The following is a 27,998-nucleotide window of genomic DNA, read 5'->3' on the forward strand; positions in this document are numbered from 1 at the left end:
TCCAATATGCACTGATGGAAAGGATTAAATACAATGCAGCTTCCAGATAAAATAATGGGGTGTCCCCCCTAATTGTGCATAAATATTTCTGGCTGTCAAAAGTCATATCTGTCAGCAGTATCTACCAAATAATTTTTACCACTACAAGTGCTTGTCGCTCAGAATGGATTCAAAGCAATCCACATATGATCAGAATGAGCAACCAGGTTCTGTCACCAGTCCTGATGTTAGTGTTCCCAGTGAGTCATCTGGGCAAGGCGATGTCAAACTACACAGTGTTTCGAAATCAGTCCAAAAAACAAAATACATTTTTTTTTTACTGTGTTGAAGCGAAAAAGAAGTGTTACTGAGCAAAAGTTAAGTGCCGATAAAAAATAAATTGCCAACATGCCATTCTACACACACACAGTGGCAAAGAGAGAATGAGGCCTTAACCTTTGGCTATTAGTGGCAGATCCCAAAAAGTTACCGAGCCTACAATTGGTGCACAACTACTGTTACACGTCAAAGCCGAGCTGCAAGATAACAGTAGGGCTTAAGAGGATAATGTTTGCTCTGATTCACAAATGACACCAATCCCTGTGGAGAGTCCATCCAACAGTGGTATGTCTAATCGTGAGCATTCTGTTAGTGTACCCATAAAGAAGGGCCCTTTCAGCAGTTCTGCTAATGTGTACCTGAACAGCCCGAGTGTAGCCGGTGATATACAAATTGAGGATGCCACTTTGGAAATAGAAGAGGATGAGGGAGAGATTTATGGAGGTGTGACGAGGGCGCTAATGAGGATGTTGATGATTATGATGCAGACAGATACCAAATTACCTTTCTCAATTTCTACTTATATTCCAGATTATGTAACGGCTGAATAGTTTTCTATTTTACTCCTAGTGGAGAGGGGATCTGATGCAGACAGATACTAAACTGCATTTGTCCATTTATTTGTATATTCGAATTTCTAGTTCTACAGTCTATGCAGGCTGCTTTTTTTTCTATTTTACTACACGTGGATGGGGGCGGGGGATCTGATGCAGACAAATACCAATCTGCCTTTGTCCATTTATTTGTATATTCGAATTTCTAGTTCTACAGTCTATGCAGGCTGCTTTTTTTATATCCAACTACAAGTGGAGGGGGGGGGGGGCATAGATAGCCACCTAAGTACCGTGGTCCATTTAATTTTACTTTCTAGCTCCACAGTCTGTGCAGGCTGCTTTTTTAATATTCAACTACAAGTGTAGGGTGTAATATACACCCAATGACGATGGCTACATTGCCAATAATCAAAGATGGAGGAGGTAGACAACCAGGTTTGACTGTATAATTTGCAGACAAGTGTTCGCATTAAGGACGGCCTACCAGGGATTAAACAGTTTTTTTTTTCATAATTTATTAGCTTTAGAATTACCTCACTTATCTAAGAAACTGGTGGAGCACTAAATTAGGTTATTTTAGACAAAAAAAAGTTATTTTTTTCAAAAATAGCAAAGCAAAACCAAACAAAACCAAAACCAAAACACGCAAGGGCGGTTTTGCAAAACCAAAACACGAAGGTAATCCAGATCCAAAAACAAAACCAAAACACGGGGGTCAGTGACCATCTCTAGTCCACACCATCAGTGACAGGGAGGATCACATGATCGCAGGGACGGAGCAATGATTCCCCTGCGATCATGATTGGCAGCTGCCTGGCTGTCACATGATCGCAGGGGAATGATTCCTCCACCCCTGCGATCGTATACTGGTGCAGAGCAGCGGAGGCAAGGGGAGACCAGCAGAGACGCTGTGGACTGCAAGACAGGTAAGTTTGTGTTGCGCTGTTGTACCGGGCCCGGCCGGGACCCCCCGGTACAACAGTACCCCCTGTACCCCCCTGATGGCGGCCCTGCAGGTGGAGTCCACAAAAGAGTTGTGTGACACTTGAGGTAATGTGTTGCACATGTTCAAATTTGAGCTTGCAGTTGCTTAGGAAGGGTATGCATGCTTTTCCCCCTCCTAAATTGTGTTTTTTCATTTCACATAATTTGGCATACTTATTATGAGTTGACATGTTTACTCAATCCTTTAAAAAAAATACTATTTGAAGGCACTATACATATGTATAATATATATTGTAATCTATGTATCGTGACTGAGTAGAGGGGCCTGGTACCATCTCCTGGGGTACATGGTGTTTATAGCAGCTAAAAGATTTCACAAAAGTCCAAAGGTTTCATGCCGTGGGCCTCAGCCAGTTTTATTCAGTAAAAAAACAAAAGGAAACTCCAAAATTAACACCTTGCCATCTGGCTCTAACTAAATACTGGTCACTCCTGACTAACAAACTAAGACATAACAATAAGAAGTTTCAGCACAGTAACTTACAGGCAGATATCGGGCTTTCTCTCAGAGAGGCTCTGCAGCCCATGCCCCCAGGCAGTGGGAGACTGACTGAGCTGCTATGTAGCCTTTTACTAGCACTACTCAGGTGCAACTCCTGATTACCAGCAAAATCATTGGTAACTTGGAAAACCAGGTTAATGGGCCTAATGGATGGAGCCCACCCACACTCTCCATCCTTAAACCCCAGGACCCTTTTCCTGCTTTGTAACAGGCCTCTGCATTCCTTCAGCAGCTCCCAGACAATAGCATTTTCCTGGGGTTCGAAAACAAGTAGGTTAGGAACCTGGTAAAAATATCCTGCCATCATGTACTAATCCAGTGACTTTGTCATAGTATATTATACGTAAATTACAGTGCCTTCAGCAGTCTACAGTCACTAGTACAATTTGATTATTTGAGTGTATCTGGTTGTATCGCCATATAATTATGCTTTGTGCTCAAGCAGAACGATTTACTGCTTATAGAATTGCAAGCTTATTCTGTCAAAGGCAGTGAAAAATTAATTGATGATGTGAAATCTTTTTCTTTTTGGTTGATCGTAAAAAGTGAATCACCTACATACAGTGGAGGTAGCCATTTAAAGGATTGAACAAATATTGGAAAATGCACCCTACTAACTCACTGTGTTACAGTGTCATCACTGAAGTGCCTGTTTAATCCTAATTAATTGAAGTAATGTGTGAAGATAATCACACATACGTGACCACTTTTTAATACATTCAACTCTCTTCTCAACCCTCCCAAACCAACCTTTCCAACTATTTTCATACCCAAGATCTTGCTTACTACTTTAAGGACAAGATTGATAAGATTAGACATGAATTGGTATCCTCTTCCTTGACCATTATCAGCCTGCTTAAATTTTTCCATGCACCCTCTGGCACCTTCTCTTCATTTGATCCCACAAATGAAGATTAAGTATCTATTCTCTTCTTATCTTCCTACTTTACTACCTGTCTACTTGACCCTATAGCCTTACAAATCAATAAATCCCTGCCTTCTGTGGTTATCCCAGCTTTAATTAAAGTCAATTATCTCTCCTTATTTGTATGTTTCCATCATTATTCAAGCAGTGCTTACTCTGGTTTTTGGAAAAAAAAAATTATAATCCAAACTCTTTGAGTTTGAGATTACTATCTCAACTCCCATGCCCCTCCAAGCTTCTTGAGAGGCTTGTCTACACTCATCTCACACGCTTTCCCTCACACAAACTATTGGACTCTCTTAGTTCAGGCACTCCACAAAGACTACTGACTATGGTAGTCAATGATTTGATCACTGCTAAATCTAAAGGCAATTACTCACTTCTAATTCTGCTGGACCTCTTTGCTTCATTTGACACTGTTGACCAGTCTCTTATCATACAGAAGCTATTTTCCCTAGGTTTTCAGGACAGTTTCCTATCCTGCTTCTCATTTTACTAAGCACACTGCTCTTTCAGTCTTCTCTGGGTCCACCTCCTCTACCAGTTGGTGTGCCATAATGCTCAATCCTAGGCCCTCTGCTCTTTTGTATCTACACCACTTGTCTTAGAAAACTAATGAGCTCCTTGGAATTTCAGTATCTATATGGATGATACCCAAATTTAGCTATCTTGTACAAATCTCTCACCTTACTATATTTCATTCTGCCGTTTCATCTTGGATGTCCACCTCGCCACCTCTCCACCATCTTGCAAAATCAAATATTCCCACCAGCCAAAAGAAGTTTAGTATTTGACATCTCTATTTTTGTGGACAACACAACAATGAACCTGACCCTCAAGCTTGCTGCCCAGGTGTCATGTTTGATTCAGTACTGTTCTTTGTTCCCCACATTCAATCTTTATCCTGTTAAATACATCTAAGAAACAATTCCAGAATACAGACAAATTTCACACAAGAAACTGCAAAAACTTTAATTCATGCACTCAATATGGTCCACAATGACTATTTAAATTACCTCCTCACTGGTATTCCCCTAACCAGACTTTAACCTCTGTAATCTATTTTGAATGCAGTGGCTAATTTTCCCCATAAAACATTTTTCGACTGTTGCTCGCTCTGTCAATCCTTTCGTTGGTTACCTGTATTTTACCAAATCCAATGTAAATGCTTAATGGACATGTGAGACCATAAACAAAACTGCCTCAACCTACATATCTTCACTGGTTTCACAATATCTCCTAACTCAACCCCTCCACTCTGTGTAAGATTTGCGTTTCTCATATACACTCATGACCTGTTCAGAGTTCATGGAGAAGTACATTTTAGCTCCTGTTACTAATGTCAGTTTAGTAGTATATAAAATAGCGTACAATATAAAATGTTTACATTTCCCTCTGTAATGACTTCCCCAATGGCATAACATGTATCAGTTCTTCCTCAATCCTTTTATATTGTAGTCTCATTTGGACAGGGACCTTTGTTTCATGTTGTTGCATATATTTTATTATAACATGATCCCCTCAGTGTACAGTGCTGCGTAGAATGTACACTCTTTATAAATAAATATGATGATAATCTTGGAATCAGCCTCTGCTTCAAAATATTGTAACTCCTGGCTTCCAATACTGTTTTTTAAGTTATTCTAATTAATACTTACCTATATTGCGTCAGCATATTCCACAGCACTTTACAGTTGGGAACAAACAATCATCTTTTTCAAATATGCTTCATACTATGTATTTAAAAGTCTCAGCCTTCAGTTACCATGATCAAACTGTTTTATCAGTTTATTAGGTCCCAGAGATTTTTTTTCTCAACTGTGGCTGTTACCTAGACTAGTTTTTAATGTATTTTGTTTTATGCATCATGGCCAAACTCTTCTCATTGCCATTTCTATTCATGTATCATTTTGTTCTTTCTTATGTGCTTATCACACAGTATACGCATAACTTATTTCACTGTTTTAAGGACCACTGATCTCCACCATTGACATTTTCAGATATGAACGAAGTAAGAAAAATATATTGCTCAGTCTTAAGCTGACTTTCCACTCCAGTATTATCTCCCTCTCTCCACTATAGAGATCGGAATCTATTTCTGAATCTAAGGGACCATATTCTAATGGGGTCTCGTATAGGTTGAACAGCTGAGAATAGAGATATTGTCACATAACCGCTTTGGTCCTGTGTATTAATCCATCAATCCATACAGTGCATTTCTGCACTGAAGATTTGTAAAGCTGACACTCATGCTCTGCCTGCTTAGTTAATGCTTCTACCATGACAGCCTAAAGAGAAGGAACACACAGTGGCCACTTTATTAAGTGCATCTTTTTAGTACTCGGTAGGACCCACGCTTTCCCCTATAAGAGCCTGAATTCTTTGTGCAATGGATTCAACATGGTGCTGGAAATATTCCTTAGCGATTTTGGTCCATGTTGACTTCATAGCATCAGGCAGTTGCTACAGATTGTCAGCTGTACATTCATGCTGCGACTTCCATGTTCTACCACATCCCAAAGGTTCACTAGTGGATTGAGATCTGGTGACTGTGGAGGCCATTGTTGAAATCATTGTTCTTCTTCTGTTAACCATGGTTATCTGCAAGGAAACACGTGCAGTTGTCATTGCTTAGCACAAAAAGGGCTTCACAGGCAAGGATATTGCTGCTAGTAAGATTGCACCTAAATCAACCATTTATCGGATCATCAAGAACTTCAAGGAGAGAGGTTCAATAGTTGTGAAGAAGGCTTCAGGGTGCCCAAGAACATCCAGCAAGCGCCAGGACCGTCTCCTAAAGTTAATTCAGCTGTGGCATCAGGGCACCACCACAGAGCTTGCTCAGGAATGGCAGCAGGCAGGTGTGAGTGCATCTGTATGCACAGTGAGGTGAAGACTTTTGGAGGATGGTCTGGTGTCAAGAAAGCCAACAATGAAGCCACTTCTCTCCAGGAAAAACATCTGGGACAGACTGATATTCTGCAAAAGGTACAGAGATTGGACTGCTGAGGACTGGGATAAAGTAATTTTCTCTGATGAATCCCCTTGCAGATTGTTTGGGGCATCTGGAAAAACGCTTCTCAGCAGAAGGAAAGGTGAGCATTACCATCGGTCGTGTGTGCGGCCATCAAGCTATTATGTGGCCCAGAAGTTGATTGACAGCATGCCAGGGCGAATTGCAGAGGTCTTTAAAAAGAAGGGTCAACACTGCAAATTTTGCATAAACTTAATGTAATTGTAAATAAAAGCCTTTGACACTTATGAAATGCTTGTAATTTTACTTCAGCATACTATAGCAACATCTGACAAAAAAAAGTCTAAAACCACTGAAGCAGCAAACTTTGTGCAAACCAATACTTGTCATTCTCAAAACTTGACACATGCAAATCACCATAAAACAGCAAAATAGAATTCAAACTCTATTTTCAGATATCAATTTGTGCTATATAAACATTTCTCTCATCAGTAGGATATATCTGATTTCCAAATGTTTTGTAAATTTCAAAATAAGTTTAATGTCATAAATGTAGTCAATTTCATCCCACCTATCTGGTTTTATGTCCAAACATTGCCTATATGCAATGTTCAGTTATTGTAAATTATTAAAGTAATGACACAATACAAACAATTCCAAAACCTCTACACTAAAATATATACAAATTAAAGTTGAACGAATACCAAACTATAACAAAAAGGAAAAAATATATAATTCATACTAGTTCAAAGATTCGGGAAAGAGTCACTCTTCAGGAAAGAGTGTATTTAATAAATAGAATAAAAAAAACAAAAACAACTCATGTTTGCATAACTTTTTATATCTATCCCTTACCTCTTGGGGCAGCTTTAACTAATTCCACTCCAGTAATGTTTAAACAATCCGAAATAATTTTGTCTCTCTCCATATAATGTCTCTGGACACTATGGGGTATATTTACTAAACTGCGTCTTTGAAAAAGTGGAGATGTTGCCTATAGCAACCAATCAGGTTCTAGCTATCATTTTGTAGAATTCACTAAATGAATGATAATTGAAGTCTGATAGGTTGCTATAGGCAATATCTCCAATTTTTCAAACCCACAGTTTAGTAAATATACTCCTATGTATTCTTAAGCCAATCAATATATTTCTTCTATGTTCATTAAAACAGATTTTTAACAATCTTGTTGTCCTCCCCACATAATAGAGATTGCAACTGCATCTTAGTACATATATGAGAAAATTTGAATTACAATTAATAAACCCCCTGATTTTTATCCCCAGATGGTGTCCTGATCGTGTATACTTTGTTCTCAATATGTTTACATGTTTACAAATTTTCCGTCATTTTTTTTGCATGCTCAATAAATAAAGATTTGCTGGAACAGGTATGGCATAAGCGCATGAACTGTCCTTTAGGTATATTCTGTTTCCACTTGGAGTAGTGGGCACTAATAATATGCAAATACCTGTGATATATGGAGGTAACAATCCTGGGGTCCACTGCTGCTGGGCACAAATCCAAGAATTTGATACTAGATTTGTGATATTTATATGGAACTCACTACTCCACACATGAGTGGACTCAAGGTCTCCCACATAGAGGCTTAAAGCAGTCATGCTTCTGATTGGTGGAGGGATTCCCTCAGATGTAACAAAGGAGGGACTTTGTGACCAAAGAGTGATTGATAGCTCTGACATGGGAGTGTGCTAATAGGAATGTCAACATGTTAATGAGCTTGCTGACTGCCTTGAGCTTAAAAGAGGAGGACAAACATAAAGGTAAAATGTATAAACGGTGCGCACCACAATGAAGGGGTTTGGAGGGAGTAGAGAACGGACAGCCTAGCGTGTGGCCACACCCCTGTCGTTCCATGATCACGCCCTCATTGTGCCGTAGTTACACCCTCGGTCTCAATGCCATCTTCCCAAATGTTGGAAGGTATGCATATATATGTGTATTTTGTGGTGCATGTGCTCTATCTGTCTATCGAGAGATCATGAAACATAAAAAACACAAAGGGCAGAGTCAAGTAGACAGAGAAATAAATTAGGTACTTTACAAGAAATGCATCTGAGAGAGCCTGTTTCTAAGTAACAGTTGTTGAAGTTAAGCAATTTTCTTGTTGCGGCATCATAAAAAAAAATTAGAAAGTATAACAAATAAAAAGACACTATAATACTGGACTATTGAGTTGGAAATGTTTACCTTTATTAAGTTATTACTTAATTTAAGATTTTTAATGACAAATTTTATATGATTCTGTGAAGTTCTTTAAATAAAAAAAAATCCCAAACCAGTTTTATATGATAACTGCTTTAATGGAGCATGTATATATACTGTTGGTGAATCTAGTCATTATAGTGACAGAAGTTTAAATAATAAACATTACCACTTTGGTCAGGACTCTAATCTCATTGGGGGAAGTCCATTATTTCTGTTTAATGTTTTTATTTGTATGTTTCGTGTCTTCTCTCTATAACTGTGCAAATAATGGCTCACATTTGCTTGTCTTCATTTGCTTGTGAGATCTCCATGGCTCCAAACTGTCTGGGAAGAAATACACATATAGGAGTAGTTGGTGACATGTCAGGAGGTATAGGCTGGTGTTTAAATAATTGATCATGATTATTGGAAAAAGGTTCCCTCTTGGAAAGATGGTACTTGGGTCAAATATTTATAACGTATGTACACTGATTAAAGCAAAATCACATTGGAGTAGATATGTTGGTACAGTAAATGTAAATTAAGGGGAAGTTAATAAGAAAGACCCCATAATTTAGATTATTATATAATAATTACATTATGATGTAATTATTATTACATCATCAAACAATTCCTTAGGTTACAGATTTAACTGGTCCTTTCCCCAACACAGGTACACACTTCTACACCTCCCCCCTACTGCCACCATCTACGTATAAGGCCCATAGTATGCCTATGACTTAATTACCCAATTGCACATACTCTGCGCTCTGATAGCTAAAAGAGTTAACACTTCCCACACTGGTATTTAAAGGCTGAATTCTGTTAGAATAATAAGGACAGCACTGATTAAATTTCAGATTTAATGTACAAAAAAGTACTATCATTACAGGTTTTAAACACGATTAATAAAATATGACGTAACATAACAAAGCATGTAAAATTAAAGTATAAAGTTTCAGAGTATAACTTACATAAGAGTTGTATAATATGTGTCAAGGGAACTTGGCTTGGAAGATGGACAACTTTTCAATGTTGAATATCTTGTATGTGGTTTTCTCTTTTAACGACACTTTTCCCACCTTTCCCCTCCTACAGGGGTTTGTCTCCAGGGGTGGCTTGTGACAGTTTTACAGCCACAATTTACATATTCCCTGTTTAATACCCAATGCTAAAATGTAACATATCTTTTCTGTGGAGTGTCATACAGACCCAATTTTTTCATTAATAAATCTAATACAAATTTGCAAATCTCCATATACCAAACAGAGATAGGTTAAGTGTAGTAGTTGAGCTGATACTCCTTTCCTCTCAGTGAAAGGCAGCTTTATTTGACATATGGGCTTCCATTCATCATACTATTTATGTGGTGATCACTAATTATATTGATTGTAAATGGTATTTTGGAAATATAATTATATTTGCCACAAAGCCCATGTCTCTTTGTATAAGACCCCCTGCTAGATCGATTCCGCAAAGTCTGTTCAAGTGCCAAAAACCACTCCAGTACCAGGACATAGCTCACCACATGAGTTCTCAGAAGCTGTTCATTTAAAGGTGTCGATAATATGTTGTAGTCCTTGGTTCTGCAGAGCCACAGAATAAATAGGCCAGTACTTCTGGCCTCAAATTTACACCTTGAGTTAGGTCATTAACCCTGTGAGAGCAGGCTTTGCCTTGAAGTAATTTGCATTACACCCTAGCTTACAGAGAAGTACATATTGTAAATGGATTCATTTGATATACAGTATTTACAATTATGGGTTTATCCTTATAAGTATAATGCCTCCCTTTTCACTACATAGGTCAATAATTTTATTGACCTAGCTGTGTTCTAGGTGTTGTCACAATAGGGTTGAACTTACAGAATGCACCATGGGCAAATGCAAAGCGCTCATGTTTCATGAACACTAAATGTATTTGCCATTAGACACTGGGACCTGTACTCTGTAAACAGGTAAAAAAAAATATACCGAACAAGGAGGAGTGTAAGGCAATTGTTTCATGCAAAGGATTCTGAACGAGTCACCAATGGACTGTCATTCACACGCACTCACTTAGAAACTGTCACTTGTTTGAAAATTGAGGAATTGGGGGAAAAAAACCGATACAATTTACTTATCGTTGGTTTTGAATAGATATCTACTCACACTATTTCTATGTCCACACCAATCATATTTAATTGTGCAATATAAAATCCATGATTAATGATAATGAGCTTTTCACCAAATCATTTTTGCAGTCAAAACTCCTGTGCCATTTGCAAGTAGCATGCACTTATGCAGATGTTTTAACAAAGCTCTGATGCTTTTATGGATTATGACTTAAGCCAGTGGTGGGCAACAGGTGGCCCGCTGAGCCTTCATTTGTGGCCCCCAGCCTGCTGCTGCTGCTTTTAATGGGAGCAGCTGGCTTCCTCCTCATGTGACCTCTTGCACACTGCAGGAGATCATGCAGTACAATCAATCAGAGTTACTGGTGTTAGGGGTGGGGCGTGTTGGGAGGTCTGAGTGGCATGGGGGAGTTTCGTAACATTTGGCCATGTGGGCTATTTTGGAGCAAGTGGCAGATCTGAGTGGCATGTAGTTTTGTTTTTGAGCAGGTGGGCATGCTGGTGCATTTTGGGATGAGGGATGTGGGGGTGCCAAAGTTATTTTAAAATTAAATTAAGCGTAATATTCAGCTCTTTTGGAGGTTGGAAGCCTGCACATGTGGCTCTTCTGGTTGCCCATCGTTGCCTGAAACAGCTACAGAAAGTTATATTAACCCATGCTGTCACAGCATCAATAAAAGCTGCAAATAGAGAAAAATCAAGACTTGATACTTTCTTCATACAATTTTACTGTTTTAAGATATTAAGAAGTACCCCATATGTTTGTATTTATTGCAGCCCTTAGGGTTTCTTTTTAGAGGCCACACAATATCTACTACGCATTAGAAAGGCTATTCTTTATCTATTATTTTCGCTTTTTGGATTTTTTTTTCTTGTGAATATTAATTTAAAATGTTGATGCTGGTTCCTGTGCAACATAAAGCATGTCATTTAAGCTGGTTTCTAAATAAACATTCAATACAGTCTGTGGAGGTTTGAAGAATAAGTGTTTGAAAAAGGAGACAATCTTTTATCAAGCAATAAATGCAAGACCATTCAATTTTGGAGGCGACTTAAACCAATTGAAATAAAATATGTTACATAACTTCTAATATGCATAAAGGTTAGTATCTATCATTGTGGATAAACAGACCCCTGTAATTTTATCTGTTATTTATGAGACGCCACAAGCAGTCCACAGTGCCGTAGGGGGTTTGAACAAACAACAAAATTACTAAACAAAAACAGCAAAAATTGCCTAACTGCAAACATCAAAGTTTGCATAATTACTTAAAGAAAACACCAGGAGAGAGGGCCCTGCTCATGCGAGCTTGTATTCTAGAGGGGAGGGGTGAACACAAAGTGGGAGGAGCTGAGTGGGGGCAGAGTTTGGGGTTGTGGAGGTGACCGAATTAGAGGAGGTCAAGTAGGTTTAAATGAAGAGGTGAGTTTTTAGGGCACTGGAGACTGGTGGATAGTCTAATTGTGTTTAGGGTATACGTTCTAAAGGTTGGAAGCAGTGCTGGAGAAATCCTGAAGACATAGTGGGGAGGTAAGGCAGTGTTCATTGTCCTCATAGGTAACTTGTAGCCATTTTAAGTATACAATTGTTAGCTAAAGCCCACCAGTCAGTACTGATTTCTGTGAAAGTTCTAATAAATTTAAACCACATTATTAACAAATGAAGCACAACAATTATTTTCAGTTCTTTTCTCCTAGTAAAATATGTTTTAAATGTGTTTTGTTTTTCTGGTGTATTTAGATTTTACTCTCATACAGTTAATATTGGGTGAAAAATAAACTAAATTTGTGATTAAATTTTCTAAGGTCTATGCAGAATAATGCATTACTATTAACTGTACTACTATTTTCTGTACACCTGCTTACAAGCACTCGCCCCATATTCCCATATGATTTTCAGACTCTTTATTACTCTTTGTAGAGATTATTTACAAAACATGAGGCCTCCTAGTGTATTTGTTGTGTTGCTTGGTGTCCATTTCAGAGTAAGCATATGTTGATGGGGTGATCTTAAGTGAATGAGGGAATTAACTCACACTTGAATAGACAAAATCATTTGGTAACATACATGCCCGATCCACAGAATTATTTTTATTCTATTTTTGTACTTCACTTTCATGAGTTATATGAAACCTAAATGATGAATAAACAGTCTATTAAGACAGCCAAATAAAATAGTGGACTGTGCACACATGACCTATGAACCAGTTTATGCAATGACCAATTCTCCATGTATGCAATTCAACCTATGTCCTGTCTGTCAGCGAGCGATTAGCTATATACTTTGCAGCTGAAATAATTTATATTTTTAGCTCCAGCCACAAACTATATGTGGATAGTAGAAAATATACAAGGTATCCTTCATTTTCACCTTATTGCATTCTTTTTGTTTAATTACAATATAGTCTCTTTCTGGTTAATAAAGCATTGCTGTCTATTTAGTTAGATAATGTGGTCTGGCATTAAAACTTTATTTAAGGGCAGTACGTTTCTAGTTAAAAACTTAACGATTTAACCCAACTTCCACAATATGCAAATATCAAAAAAGTTATACTGTATTTTCTCAGCCTGTAATTGTGTGATTCCTTGATTTAATATAGTATATTATTGCATGTTGTATAAAATAAATAAATAAAATAAATCTATACTTTATAAATCTTTCAAAAGGTATGTTTCATAGAAAATAAACAAGTCAAAACATGTATTTTACAATGTTTCAGTTTAAGGCTTGGGATTCTAAATGAGGACATATGACATAACACCCAAGTTCTGTTAATTGTAAAGCTTTTTTTGTAGATGTGAGAGAGGCTGAGTTCCTAATTATATTCTATCTCCTCTAATTTCCAATTGTTCACCAAGCCGATCCTGACAGTTTCTTTTGTCCTCCCACCATTCAGTTTGCTTCTGTCCTCATACCCCCACTTATCGTTCCCTGCTCATTATCTTTGCATTTAGTAGTTACCTTTCTTTCCATTTTCCTATTTTGCACTACTTAGAAACATTCTATTTAGTATCTAACTCACATTTATCTGTCTATCTCATATATGTCTATCAATCTATCATCATCATCACCATTTATTTATATAACGCCACTGATTCCGCAGCACTGTACAGAGAACTCATTCACATCAGTCCCTGCCCCATTGGAGATTACAGTCTAAATTCCCTAACATACACACAGACAGACAGAGACTAGGGTAAATTTTTTGTAGTAGCCAATTAACCTACTGGTATGTTTTTGGAGTGTGGGAGGAAACCTAAGCACCCGGAGGAAACCCACGCAAACACAGGGAGAACATACAAACTACACACAGATAAAGCCATGGTCGGGAATTCAACTCATGACCCCAGTGCTGTGAGGCAGCAGTGCTAACCACTTAGATATGTCTACCTATCTATCTTGGATGGTGCAGTGGTTAGCATTGCTGTCTCGCAGCGCTTTGGTCATGGGTTCGATTTCGACCAGGGCCCTGTGTATGTTTTCCATGTGTTTGCATGGGTTACCTCTGGGTGCTCTAGTTTTCTCACATGCACTAGATGCACAAGGTAGGTTAATTGGTTTCCGACTAAATTAACCCTAGGGTGTATATGTGTCCGTGTGGTAGGGAATATAGATTGAAAGCTCCACTGGGCGCAGGGACTCATATGAATGATTAATGTTGTCTGTGAAATGCTGCCTAAGATGTAGGCAATATATAAAAAGAACTGTTAATAAATAATAATCTATCTCATATCTATCCATTTGTCTATCTCATATCTGTCTATCCATCTAACTCATATCTATCATTTATTTTATTCTTTTTGGAAGACACTTTTTATTTGGTTTTAAAGTAATAGCTCAAACAAATGTAACATGAATATATGCAAGAAATGGGTTGGGTAAGTAGACAGCAGTAGAACTAAGGCATCCATATGGTCGGGGGAGGAGTAGGGAGAGTTGTCCATAGAAAGCAAACAACTTGGAGTAATGCAGAATAATACGGATGTAACCAATAACATACTCAAAACAAGTCAAATGCAATGGAATCTCATCATTTGTCAGGTTTGGATGCATAAACAAAGGGATTAAACTAGAACAGGTTGAGGAAATTAATGAGGAACACTTTTCATTGTTAGTTGCTGTCACCATGATTAGTGGGTTTTGGAAATGATGAAAGAAGTAGCATTCAATGTGGGTTCAGCCTCAAAGTGGTCTGTCCAGGGTGCCCATGTTCTTTTGAAACCTTTAATAGTATTATGCAGAGTAGCCTTAATGCGTTCCATACGATACGCTATTGATTGTATCTCTTAATGGAGAAGAATCTGTATTCTCCCAGAAAGAGGCAATTTGGCTGCACTTAAGGTGTGTTTTAGAAGTTTCTGGGTGTGATGTGGTGCGTCTGATATGGGCCTAGGTAGCAGTGAGTACAGTGGGGAATCAGGATTCTGAATATTGGCTATGGATTTATTAGTTTGTGAACTTCAGGCCAGTATAATTTTATTTTTGGACAAGTCCATCATGTTTGCAGCAGGTTGCTACTGCGTCCACAAGATCTCCAACATAGATCTGAGCAATTTGAAAGATAGCGTGAAGGCGAGTTGACACCCAATACCTGAAAAATAGCTTCTATGATGTTCTCTTTGATTGTTTCAGATATTAAGGTTTTAGCTAAATTAGCTTTTATTTTTATTTATTTATTGTCCACTCCCCTGGGTCTTCCCCATATGCCCCTTCAACGCAGGTTTGTGCAATATGTTTAGTCTATTATGTTTCAATATTAGCTGGTATAGAGTAGAGCTTAAGCCCTTGGATGAAGGATTATGACGACTAAGCGATTCTCGAAGGGGGGGGGGGGGGGCGGCAATCTAGTGGGGAGCATTAGTCAGCAGATATTAGTTTGCGCAGCAGTTGGTAGAAGTGCCTGATTTGTAGGTATTGGAAGAAAACACTATGAGGTAGAGAAAACTTGAAACAAAGTTCTGTAAACTCTGGAGAAAATATCAGAGGAGCAGTGTATAGGGGAAAGAGTATATTGTGTCTGGTCCAATTGTGAAAATATACTCTGTCCTGGTGAAAATACATGATTGTTACACAAAGGGACCAAAAGTCAGTGCTGTGAGCTCATTTGATATGTGCAAACACAGCGATCCCAGATTGAGACTGTAAATTTTACAGTGGAAATCAAGTTTGCTTCTCTGGATTGAGTTTGTGGTTTTAACCATAATAAAGAGTACGGAGAGAATATATTTTTAGGTCTGCTTCTAAAGTTGTCCATATTTTATGGTGAGGGGGCGAGTGCCATAGGATGCCTTGGGCCATATATGTTGCCAGGTAGCATTTTAGTAAGGTGGGAATTCCCAAACCTCCACCCACATGGCGTCTAGACATAATTTGCAACCTCACTCTAGGTTCTTCCTGCCCATATAAATTTTGAAAACAAGCTTCTATATTTGTGGCAGACACTAACACCACAAGGTTCTAAAAAACGTTATGTGGTGTTAGGGTCTGCTTCAAATATAGAAGTTTGGGTATGGTGTTCCCAATCCGGGAGATCAAAAGCTTGTTCCGTTTTGCCAGGTTAGATGTTTTTTATTCTATTATTCTAGGAAAGTTGGCAGATATAATTGATAGCAAGATTTTGTCAAGTATATCCCCAGGTAATTAATTGTTTGGCTTTGCCAGACAAAATAATAATTCATTTTCAAAGATGGAATATCAGGAGATCTTCGTTATTTTTCATATCTATTTTATTTATGTTAGCTTATATTGCTTTCCATTCTCATTCAGCTCCTGCTCACTTTTCTGCACATCTCCACTTTCCACTGTCTGTTTCTAGCATCAAACCCCGTGTTCAGTAGGAGAGATTAAAGCAGCTTACCTCCGTTTTTATTTAAACCTGTATTCATTTTTCACTACTCTCCATGCACACTCTGACTATTTAACCCTTGCTTACTACTCGTTCAAACTGCAGACTTACTATAGTAAGCATCATCATGTTTTTCAGTGCTTTTTCACAGGTTCAGCACATTACAAATTACACTACTTCTAGTTAAGTCTTCTTTTGCCTTGTTCCTCGAACACAGTATCATCTCATACTTATACATACAACTTCACACATTGATGTCTTTGCTCCATTCTTCCGCACAACACATTAGTCCGTTCTGTTGCATTTTAACCCATGAGCAAACTTTCTACAGTTCTTTTTCACCACATTCATTCATAGACAGCACTGTTCAAAATCCACAACCAGTTTTCTACCAGTTAATCTCTTTCTAGATGTCAGCACGTACAGTACCTCTCATAATTTTGCTCACAAGAGGGCCTGATTCATTATGGAACATAAATGCCGATATGTGTCGTATTCTGTGTAAAAATCGCTCTGGTCATGGCCAGAACCTGACCATATGCCAGTGAGCACAAGAACATCCCATTCATCTTGGAGCGTGTAGGTCTCTTACAACAGTCTACGGTTCCATGGGTGGAATGGGCATACACACGTAGTGCATGTATAGTAAGGGCGTGCCGAGGACAAGTGTGTACGCACATTCAGCCAGTTCAACTTTAGTTCATCTCTTAGATACGTGTTTTTTAGCACTTGCACCAGCTACAGGGCAGGTGTAAGTGCCAACGGACACATATGCATGCTAGAACATATTGTTTGCACGTAAGAGGAACTATAGAAATGTGTTTTATGTACAGTATGTGTTAAGAACATCCTGAATTATGTATTTTATGTTAAAAAAGATATTTAAATGTTTTTAGTGTATTTTTAATGATTATAGCATTAATAGTTGTAAATTCATTTTCTAAAATATTATTTTTTGCATGCGTTCTGATGGGGCTTTATATTGCACATATGCATGTGCCTATCCTGCACTATGTTCTGTCTCTCTGCATACAAAAAGTCAACTATACCCAGAGCGTACTTATACCCATATTTAAATGGAAAAGTTTCTTGAGATCCGCATGTACTTGAATACAGGCGGACGTGCTTGCAACTTGCGTGCGATTCATTTAAATGCAAGGTGTGTTTACACTGAGTTCCAAGATGAATCAGGCCCTCAATGTTCAACAAATGAATTTGTCAAGTTATTGAGCCATTGATGAGTTGGTCTTAAGTCACAGGAATTGTATAGCAAATATGGTTGGTCTTGGTCTCCCAGTAAATGGAAATGTTAATAATAAAAAAAAAACTATAGCAGACAGTTGAGTTAAATTGTCTTTTACACTGGTTTTCAATTAAGTTTATATTTTGTAAAATTAACCCCGGTTTTATCTCTCCAGTTAAGTGGTATTATTTTAGAGAATATGTTGTTCAAAGTGTTCTTTGGTTACACATTTTATATGATTTGTTGATACCTTGAAACTTCATAGATTGTTCTCTCCTTGGGCCTTGATGCCTAATCTCGGCTTCTCTATTCAAGTTTTGCAGACTTTTTGCTCCTACATTTTGGCTAATTGTGTATTTGCATATCTTGCAAAATTATATCAACTTTTTTTTTTTTTTTAAAGTACGCTTTATTCTTTTTTTCATTAATTTCCTGATATATAGCAAGTTACACGTCCGGATGAGAACAAAGGAGTTACCAATAGAGTTGGATCCTTCAAAGTAATTATATTTTAAAACCTTTTTGTAACCATTACATGCCGTGGCCACTTTTTTTCCCCCCAAGTTTTTTTTTTTTCCCATTCTTTTCTTCTTCTTTTTTTTCTTTACCTTTAAATGTTTTGTAATTTACCAGTTTTGGTTGTTTTTATGTTTTCATTTGACATATATCACACTGAATGAAAATTGCCAACCCCAATCTAATTTCAGGGCATCGTACAAATAAATTCATGTTTATATTCAGGAGTTTTGGCTGTGTTCTAAAAAAAAAAAAAAAGATGTAAAAAAAAAATTCCAGCATTTTTATTTATATTGAGTATAAAAGTTATTCACCCTTTGGCATTTTTTACATTTTATTTTCTTACATCTTGCAATCGTAAAGAATTTATTTGTGAATTCTTACCCCTGTTCAGCACATAGTACGCTGTCATTTAGAAAAAGTATTCACTCACTTTTCTTAGATACACCTGAATCAAACCTGGTGCAGTCTGTTGGCTTATGAATTCACATAATTGATTTTCTCCCAAATGTGTACATTTAAACTTCCTACGTAGATTCCAGAAAAAATGCACCTGTATGTGAATGGTTCCACAGTTAGCTAGTGCACTTCCATCTAAGTTTCATCATGAAGATTAAATATGTGTGGAAGGTAAAAGAAAGGTTAATGAAAAGCACCTCTGAGAGGAAGAACAAATCATCATACGCTCCAGAGTATTGTCAATTGGAGACAACATAGCACAACTGTAAATTTGTGTAGAACAAATGTTTTCAAAACTACGAATCCATAGAATAAGAACACTTGATAGGGATTCTACCAAGAGTCCTGTGGCACACAGCCTTCCCTGTCAGAGAAAATGTCCATTGCCAATGATAGCCTGGGACTTCACAAATATCTTTATTGGATGCTGTCAGAAAGAAATTCATAAGAAAACATAAATTAAATTTTGCCTACAGTTTATCCACTAGCGTGTGGGAAGCCCTCATAGCCAGTGGATATGGACTATATGCTCTGATGAGACCAAAAGTGAACTTTTTTTTTTTCACCTCAACACTAGGTACTATGTTAGTTATAAACCTAGAACTGCACATTATCCCATTAGTAAAGTATAGGAGAGCATAATACTATGGGGATGTTTCTGTTTCCTAAAAAAAACAGAGGGTAAAATGGATAGAGCATGAGTTAGACAAATCTTGAAGGTAAAACTCCTGCAGCCTTCAAGAAACCTAGGACTTTTATTCCAGAATGAACCAGGCCACATTGGAGAGGCTTAAATACAAGAAAAAAAAAACAATTCTTGGAGTGACTCGGTCAAAGCCGCCCTAGGCCAATATGTTAGTCCTCGAGCAATACTTGAAATAAAGATAAGCAAAAGTTGCTGAGTCCATTTGTGCAAAGCTGGTGGAGACTTACCCAAATAGACTCACAACTATTACAGCTAGTAGTGCTTTTACCATGTAGTATATATAACAAGGGAGGTGAATCCTTATGTAATGAAAGTATTGTTTTTTTATTTGTAATTAATAGAAATCCTTAGAATTGTTTAATAATTTTACATTTTGGAGCATTTTGTGTTAGTGGTAAGAATTCTCAAATAAATCTGTTTGGACTCCATGATGTAAGCAAATACAATGTGAAAATGGAAATTAAATTTTTTACAGCCAATATATTATTGGTTTGTTTTATTTGCAAAATTCATATGCATTAATTATTGCTTCATATAATGGTCTAGTTAGGATTTATTAATAAAACAACATGTTATGTTTATGCCTGTTATTTAAAACTACTAAATAACATTTTGTTTTTAGCATACCTAATATGTAATTAAAAACATTAATAAAAGTATAAGGATGCACCAAATCCTGGATTCCTACTGCCATATATAACTTCTCTTTTGGAAAAAGGAAACCTGCTTATATCCAGGTTAAAATAGTCTTAAAACTTTTGTTATAACAATTTGATATATAGACAGACTTATATATAGACTTATGGTTTGCTTAAATTGAACAGTGTTTTCTTCTCATGATTAGTTAAAATTAAAAGACCCTTGTCACACCTGTTGTTTGCAAAGTTTCTTATTAAAAATTGTGCTCATGGAACGCAATACAAATTATTGTTCATGTACACTTACACTGAGTGGCCGCTTTATTAGGTACACCTGCCTGTTACTGCAAATATCTAATCAGTCAATCATGTGGCAGCAACTCAATACTTAACAAATCTCACGGACGTTGAAGTGGATGGTCTACAGTAGCACATGACCTCACCAGGTTCCAATTACATCTTCTAAGAACAGGAAACTGAGGCTACAGTGAGCACAGGCTCGCCAAAACTGGACAGTTAAAGAATGGAAAAACATCACCTTGTCTGACAAATCTCTATTGTTGGCAGATTGTGTGGTCAGAATTTGGCGTAAGCAACATGAATTCATGGATCCATCATGCCTTGTGTAAACAGTGCAGGCTGGTGGTAGTGTTGTAATGTTGTGGGTAATGTTGTTTTGGTTTTTTTGGTACACATTAGACAAGTTAATACCAATTGAGCTTCATTTGAATGCCACAGTCTACCTGATTGTTTTTGACCATGTGCATCCCCTTTTGGCCACAGTCTACGGATCTTCCAATGGCTATATCTAGCATGATAGAGAGCCATGTCACAAAGCACACATCATCTCAAGATGGTTCCACAAGCATGAAGAATGAGTTCTGAGTATTCCAATAGCCTTCACAGTCACCAGATTTCAATCCAATAGAGCTCCTTTAGGATGTGGTGAAACAGGAGATTCGTAGTATGACTATGTAGCCGAAAAATCTGCAGCTATCATGCCAACATGGGCCATTATCTTTAAGCATTGTTTCAAGCACATTGTTGAATTCATGCCACAGAGAATTTCGGATTTTCTCTGGGCAAACGGAGGTCCTAACCAGTACTAGAAAGGTGTACTTAATAAAGGGGCCATTGTATAAATTGCAAACTCTATTTTCATTATTGAAATACTCGTTTTTGTGTAATGAAAAAACCAAGTGATTCAATGTAGATAACTTCAAATAATATCCATTGCATTGTTTAGCTAACTAATGTGACACCATATAATAAGACATCTAGAATTTTAAGATATTTATGCCATGGTGATCCTTTTCTATACATAGTCCTACCTTCTTTTTTGTTCTTCGCTTCCCTCTTTTCTTTTAATTATAACTATTCTATCCATTCATGAATATTAGTTCAGTATTTAAATGCACTGACTGAATAAGAACACTGAGATACCTAGTTCAGATTCCAGTGGCATATATTTATAACCTTGAATAATTGTCTAATTGTCCCATGCACGAAAATTAAAATGGAAGTTTAGCTGGTCTGTAAAACTACTTGACACAGATACATGCACTGTATGTGCTTTACAAAACATAATTATAGTAGACACTGTATTGCTAATTCTATAACACACAATATAATTACTATTATAGCACAAAAAATAAAATCAAAAACATCCACTGATAAGAATATAGATAATCTCGTTCCTATGCAGACTTCATTGTAAATTCTTCCTTTCATCTTACAACAGTATCGTTCACTTGCCAAGCAAAACATACTTCACTTCTCTAATATCCACCCAGTCTTCTAACCCGTGTCACATTTTTGGCACCTTCAGTTTGCTTCTCTGCCAACCTGCACCTCCTTCCCCTTCCTCCCTCACAGCCCATGACTTTGCCACCTACTTCAAAAACAAAATCATCACCATTTGACAGCATATTTCCTCATGCCAAATCCTGCACACCCCACCCACCTTCTCTCACATCCCACAATCCATCCTTAGTTCATTCTCTTCAGTAACCAAAGACACAGTCTCTGCTTTCATCTCATCATTTCACCCTACAACCTGACCTCTCAACCCTATTACCTTTCAACTTCTCCGCTACCTCTCCCATTTTCCATGCCCACGTCTAGCTCACCTCTTCAACCTGTCTCTTCCCACTGGCACATTTCATTTCTGTCTTTTTTAAAAACACACTTCTGACCAATCCTAAAGAAACCATATCTCAACCCAGCCTCTCTCTCCATCTACAGCCCTATTTCTCCTTTCCCCTTTGCCTCCAAAACTACTTGAGCAACTTGTGTACAATCGCCGTTCTCACTTTCTGTCCTCTCACTCCATTCTCAACTGAGACTGCACTCGCAAAAGTGAGCAATGATCTACTTTCAGAAAAGTCTGTTTCTTCTCCATACTTATCCTCCTGGATCTCTCTGCTGCTTTCAATAATGTTAATCATCCTCTTCACCTGTACACCCTTCACTTGATTGGCCTTTGTGACACAGTTCATTTCCTACATATCAGAATACTCTTTTAGTGTGTCTACCTCTGGCACATCCTACCCTTCATTACCACTATATTTTGGGGACCTCTTCTCTTGGGGAACTAATTAGTTCCCAAGAGTCAACCTCCAGTAACAGCTCTACACTGATGGCACCCAAATCTGCCACTCCACCCTTGACCTCTCCCCCTCTGTACTATCTCTATCTCCACATGGCTAGCTAAACACTCTAAAGCTCAATTATTCCAAACCCGGAGCAGTGCTTATCATCTTCCTTCCTCCCAAAATCACCACTTCCCCTCACAACCCCCTCACAGTCAATAAATGTCGCTCTTAAGTCCACCTCTGACCTGTGCCTCGCCTTGTCTTTGGTAACCATCTCGCATTTCCATTTACAAGACTGCTCCCATGCCATTACCACTTATGGAATTCCCTAACACACAGGGGTGGATCCAGGGGGGGGGGGGATCGCCCCCCCTAGCAGGGGCTTGCTGCTGACGGCTGCACACTGTGCAGGTCCGATCAGCATTGACAGTGTGCTGCCCGGCTGCTCTGATTGTGTTTTAAACACAATCAGAGCAGCGGGACAGCACACTGTCACTGCCGAGCAGACCTTCACATATTGTGCAGCCGCCGGCAGCCTTAGAAATTAGAAAGGGGGCGGTGCCTAAATCTTCCCTCCCTAAAATCACCCCGGGTAGAGCAGTTGCCTAGATCCGCCCCTGCTAACACACTCAATCATACTCTCCCTCAATCTTCAATTCTTTAAACATCTCTTTATTAGAGCTTACCCTACTCCCACCTATACTACCCACATTAATGCACCTTCACAACTGTACCAATCTCCACTCTGAGCCACACTCGCTCCTCAGCTGTGCCCTCTTCAAATTCGATTGTCAGCTCTCTTATAATCAGTACCCCCTACATTTTGTCTTCATGTATGCATTTATTTCTACCTTGTATGTCCCTATTTTCCCCCACTGTCCAGCGCTATGGAGCACTGTGTTGCCTTACAAATAAACAATAATTATTACATAATGGCTTTGATGAAGATTAATGCATTTGGACAGAAGGGACATTATAATGGAATATGTTATTTAGTAATGAAACCTATTTTGTATACCTCCCACAACTAAACTAAAGGTATAGGTTAACAATATTAGTGAAACATTCTTCTATGTTCCTATTGATTTGACCAAATATTTGACTGGTTTTCCAAAATTGGATAATCATGTAAAAGGGTAAATGTTTTTCTATATGGGAATTGTTTGTGTACCACTGAACATATTCCTGATATAAACCAACAGCGACTATACCTTTTTGTGAGCCTTAAAATGCCAGAGTCTACTGCTTCTTTATACTGGGGAAGGTTAATTAAGTAGTGTATTTATACAATAGGATAAAGACCAGAGAGAATACAGACCTGTTGGATCCTCTTCAGTCTGGCTTTCGTTCTCAACACTCCACAGAGACTGCGTTGACCAAGGTTGTCAATGATCTGATCACTGCTAAAACTGAACGCCATTACTCTATCCTAATTCTCCTGGATTTCTCAGCTGCATTTGACACCGTTGACCACTCTCTTCTCCTGCAAACGCTGCAATCCCTAGGGCTTCAAGACATTGTTCTATCCTGGTTCTCATCCTACCTTTCTAATCGCTCTTTCACTGTTAATTTCTCTGGAGCCACCTCTGCTCCGCTTCCTCTATCATTTGGAGTACCACAAGGCTCAGTGCTAGGTCCTCTGCTGTTCTCTATCTATACCGCTTCTCTTGGAAATCTAATAAGTTCCTTTGGCTTTCAGTATCATCTCTATGCGGATGATACCCAAATCTATCTATCCTCTCCTGATCTCTCGACATCTGTGTTGTCCCGTGTAACTGACTGTCTTTCTGCCATTTCATCTTGGATGTCCTCTTGCCAACTCAAACTTAATCTTTCTAAAACAGAGTTAATAATATTCCCACCCACCAACAAGAGCATACCTGACATTTCTATCTCTGTTGATAACATGACCATAAATCCCACCCCACAAGCTCGCTGCCTAGGTGTAATCCTTGACTCACACCTATCCTTTGTTCCCCACATTGACTCTATATCTAAATCCTGCTACATGCATCTAAAGAACATTTCCAGAATTCGCACATATCTCACGCAAGACACTGCAAAAACCTTAATTCATGCACTCATCATCTCCCGCATTGACTATTGCAATTCCCTCCTTACTGGTCTTCCTAAAAACAGACTTAAACCTCTACAATCTATTTTGCACGCTGCGGCAAGACTGATTTTCCTTGCAAATCGTTCTTCCTCTGTTGAATCACTCTGTATGTCTCTACACTGGCTGCCTGTTTTGTACCGAATCCAATATAAAATACTTTTACTAACCTACAAGGCCATCAACAAAGCTGCACCAACATACATCTCCTCTCTTGTCTCAAAATATCTCCCAACTCGGCAACTCTGTTCTGCGCAAGATCTGCGTCTCTTATCCACCCTCATTACATCCTCCCATTCCCGGTTACAGGACTTTTTTCGGGTTGCACCTACTCTATGGAATTCTCTCCCTCGCACAGTAAGACTCTCCTCTGGTCTACAAACTTTCAAGCGTTCTCTGAAAACATACCTCTTCAGACAAGCTTATAATATTCCTCTGCCACCCTCTTAACCTCGCTACCTTTAGCCTGTTACACAGTTTCGCGCGGGAGGGCTGCCCCCCGACCAACATTGTTGTGTGACGGGTTCATTTAGCTTATGAGTCACTTTTACCTTTGCAGTCTGGCTGGGCCAAAATTCAAAATGTAGACTTAACCTCATGTGTCAATCTCCCATTGTCCCATAGATTGAAAGTTTGCGAGCAGGGCCTTCTCACCTCTTTGTCTGTTTTACCCAGTTTGTTTATTAGTTTATTATGTTTGTCCCCAATTGTAAAGCGCTACAGAATTTGTTGGCGCTATATAAATAAATGATGATGATGATGATTGAAATGCTGTTGAAGAAACCCGTTCAAGGTTTTATTATCTTAAATTTAGAAAACAATTTTAATAAGCGAAACAATAAAACACCAGTGTCTTATAGGTATATATGACATTGAGGATTTCTTACTAGATATGAATGACTCTACTTTTCTCTATCTTTCTAGATGATGATGATTTGCTCATTTTGGTGGGGTGCAAACTGTGCTGCTGACCAATGCCATGCAGATTGTTGGCAACAGCTGGACAGATTTTCCAGCATAACTTATTAAAATGTGATGGGCTTATCTTGTTTCTTTTACTTTGTATCCCAGAATGAATCACTCTATACATAACTGTTTTAATGGTGTATTTTAGCACAAAAATCCAGACATAATTACATACATCACATATAACTGAAATATTTTATGGCTCTAGAAATTGTTCTTGTACTGGAACCTTTTATATGTACTCTAAGCATGTCTCTCCACACTCTGAGCTCCTAATTATTGTGTTCAAAATTATTTTTGTACTGTGTAATCCAAAGCAAAGGCGCTTAATGGATTTGTAAATACAGGATATTCATTTTTCAGTACAATCCTATATATACATAAAGGAACTGTTATGGGGAACTATAATTTGTATAACTTTTCCTATATTGTTACCTCTTTCTAAAAGGAGTGAAGCTGAGTTTGTACACAACATATTTTTTCGGAGAAGTCAATTTTTGCTGGTTTGAACTTCTTTAACTTCCCTGTTAAAGTAAAGGTTATTGTGTCTTCTTTGTAATTCATTCGATTCCTCATAAGTTAAGAATTGGTTCAGTGTGCTCTTAACCCAAATTCTAAATTCACTAATACAAACAATGTTGCATAGTAAAGCAAATGGCTAAATTACTTGGATTGATCACCCTCATTCTGTCCTAAAATTATTACTATAGATAACATTTCTTGTAACATAGGCTTTGAATCCAATTAATAACCCCTTCCTAAACTGATGGTGAAACCTTTATTCCATTCGCAACTATTGACCCCTTGTGCTCCTTAGTAAAAGTTCATTAGAATTTTTTTTTATTGACTTTGGTTATATACAGTTTTTAAACCTTGGATAACAAACTATTGGTATATGATCATTCTGTTAATAATTGAACCCAGTAGCAAGCCATTGCCAACAGCACATGCACCCTTCTTAAATCTCATCCAGCCTAATCCAGTACCCGACAGTGCAACATAGCAGTCCCATCTTCTAACAGCTCGTGGTTTCCTGTTAATTTCCACTTTACAGATGAGTAGTCACTATCTCTAAGTAAATTAAAGCTGTGTGGTGCCAAAGTCACATTTCATCACATAGTCAAAAAAAGGCAGTGGTCGGACTGAACTGCTGTAACTAATGGAGACATGGCCCTGTAGTCAGTAGTTTTCTGTTTCCAGCTGTAGCTTTGGTGTATGGGCAACACATATGTCTTGTTCTTTATTTACTGGGTGTAACTGGAAAACTATAATATTGAGAATTAGGTATGTATTTGTAGTATTTTTACATATCTGATCCTTATTTCAATACAAACTATAGACCTAGTTTATCTAAACTAGCAAATAACATTAGAATAGCCCAGAAAATATTCCTTTTAGTTCCATAGTACACCTACCAAGCATAAATTGGCTGGGATAATAAGAAAGGGGGATTCAGTGCCTTATGTGCCAGCATCTAAGCAGTTCACAACTAACTCAGTGCAGTACTGAATGCTTTATTTGTGAAATCCAGTGGTTTCTTTTGAAAATGTGAGCAAAAATATGCTTTATAGTAAACCACAATCCTTTATCTTAACTCATATAAACATCCATGATTAGGAAGAGGTGTTTTCTCTAGAGGAATGGTCAAGAGAGTGGCAACTACTGTTAAATGCCCAAAAATGCAAAATCATGCACTTGGGTCTCAAAAAACAAAAGGATAAATATAGTATTAATGGCACTATAATGGAAACTACTAAGGAGGAAAGGCATCTAGGAGTCACTATTTCAGGTGACTTAAAGGCAGGTAAGCAATGTAACAAAGCAATGAGAAAGGCAAGTCAGATGCTTGGTTGCATATGGAGAGTAATCAGGTGCAGAAAGAAAGAACTAATAATTCCACTGTATAGGTCATTGGTACGGCCTCATCTAGAATACTGTGTTTAGTTCTGGAGGCCATATTGCCATAAGGATATACTTTTGTCCATATAGTGTATTTGGCCACACCTGTTAATTATTGAATTGAGGTGTTTCAATCAGACCCGTTGCCAGAGGTGTATAAAATCAAGCACCTAGCCACGCAGTCTCCATTTGCAAACATTTGTGATACAAAATGGGTCCTTCTGAAGAGTTCAGTGACTTCAAGCGTAGTACTGGGATAGGATGCCACCTTTGCAATAAGACTGTTCGTGAAATTTCAGCCCTGCCACCCTCAACTGTAAGTGATATTAGAAAGTGGAAGCGTTTAGGAACTACAGCAACTTCCACAAAGTGGAAGACGTAGGATCACAGAGCGGGGTCAACGACTGCTAAGGCGTATG

General features: G+C 38.0%; 1 protein-coding gene across 20 annotated transcripts in view; it reads left to right on the top strand.

The window, feature by feature from the left end:
- The window catches only part of LOC142108458 (gephyrin), a 130,199-nt gene that overhangs the window by 28,089 nt on the left and 74,112 nt on the right, over window positions 1-27,998 (top strand). For 9 of the 20 annotated variants that reach the window (XM_075192113.1, XM_075192116.1, XM_075192114.1 and 6 more), the window contains exon 2: window positions 18,132-18,188. The exons of the other annotated variants lie outside the window; for them this stretch is intronic. In XM_075192113.1, coding sequence (XP_075048214.1) covers window positions 18,132-18,188 — 57 coding nt within the window. The remainder of the gene's footprint in view (window positions 1-18,131; window positions 18,189-27,998) is intronic. 20 annotated transcript variants of the gene reach the window in all.

The sequence above is a fragment of the Mixophyes fleayi genome, chromosome 12 (assembly GCF_038048845.1).
Source record: "Mixophyes fleayi isolate aMixFle1 chromosome 12, aMixFle1.hap1, whole genome shotgun sequence".
Classification (NCBI taxonomy): domain Eukaryota; kingdom Metazoa; phylum Chordata; class Amphibia; order Anura; family Limnodynastidae; genus Mixophyes; species Mixophyes fleayi.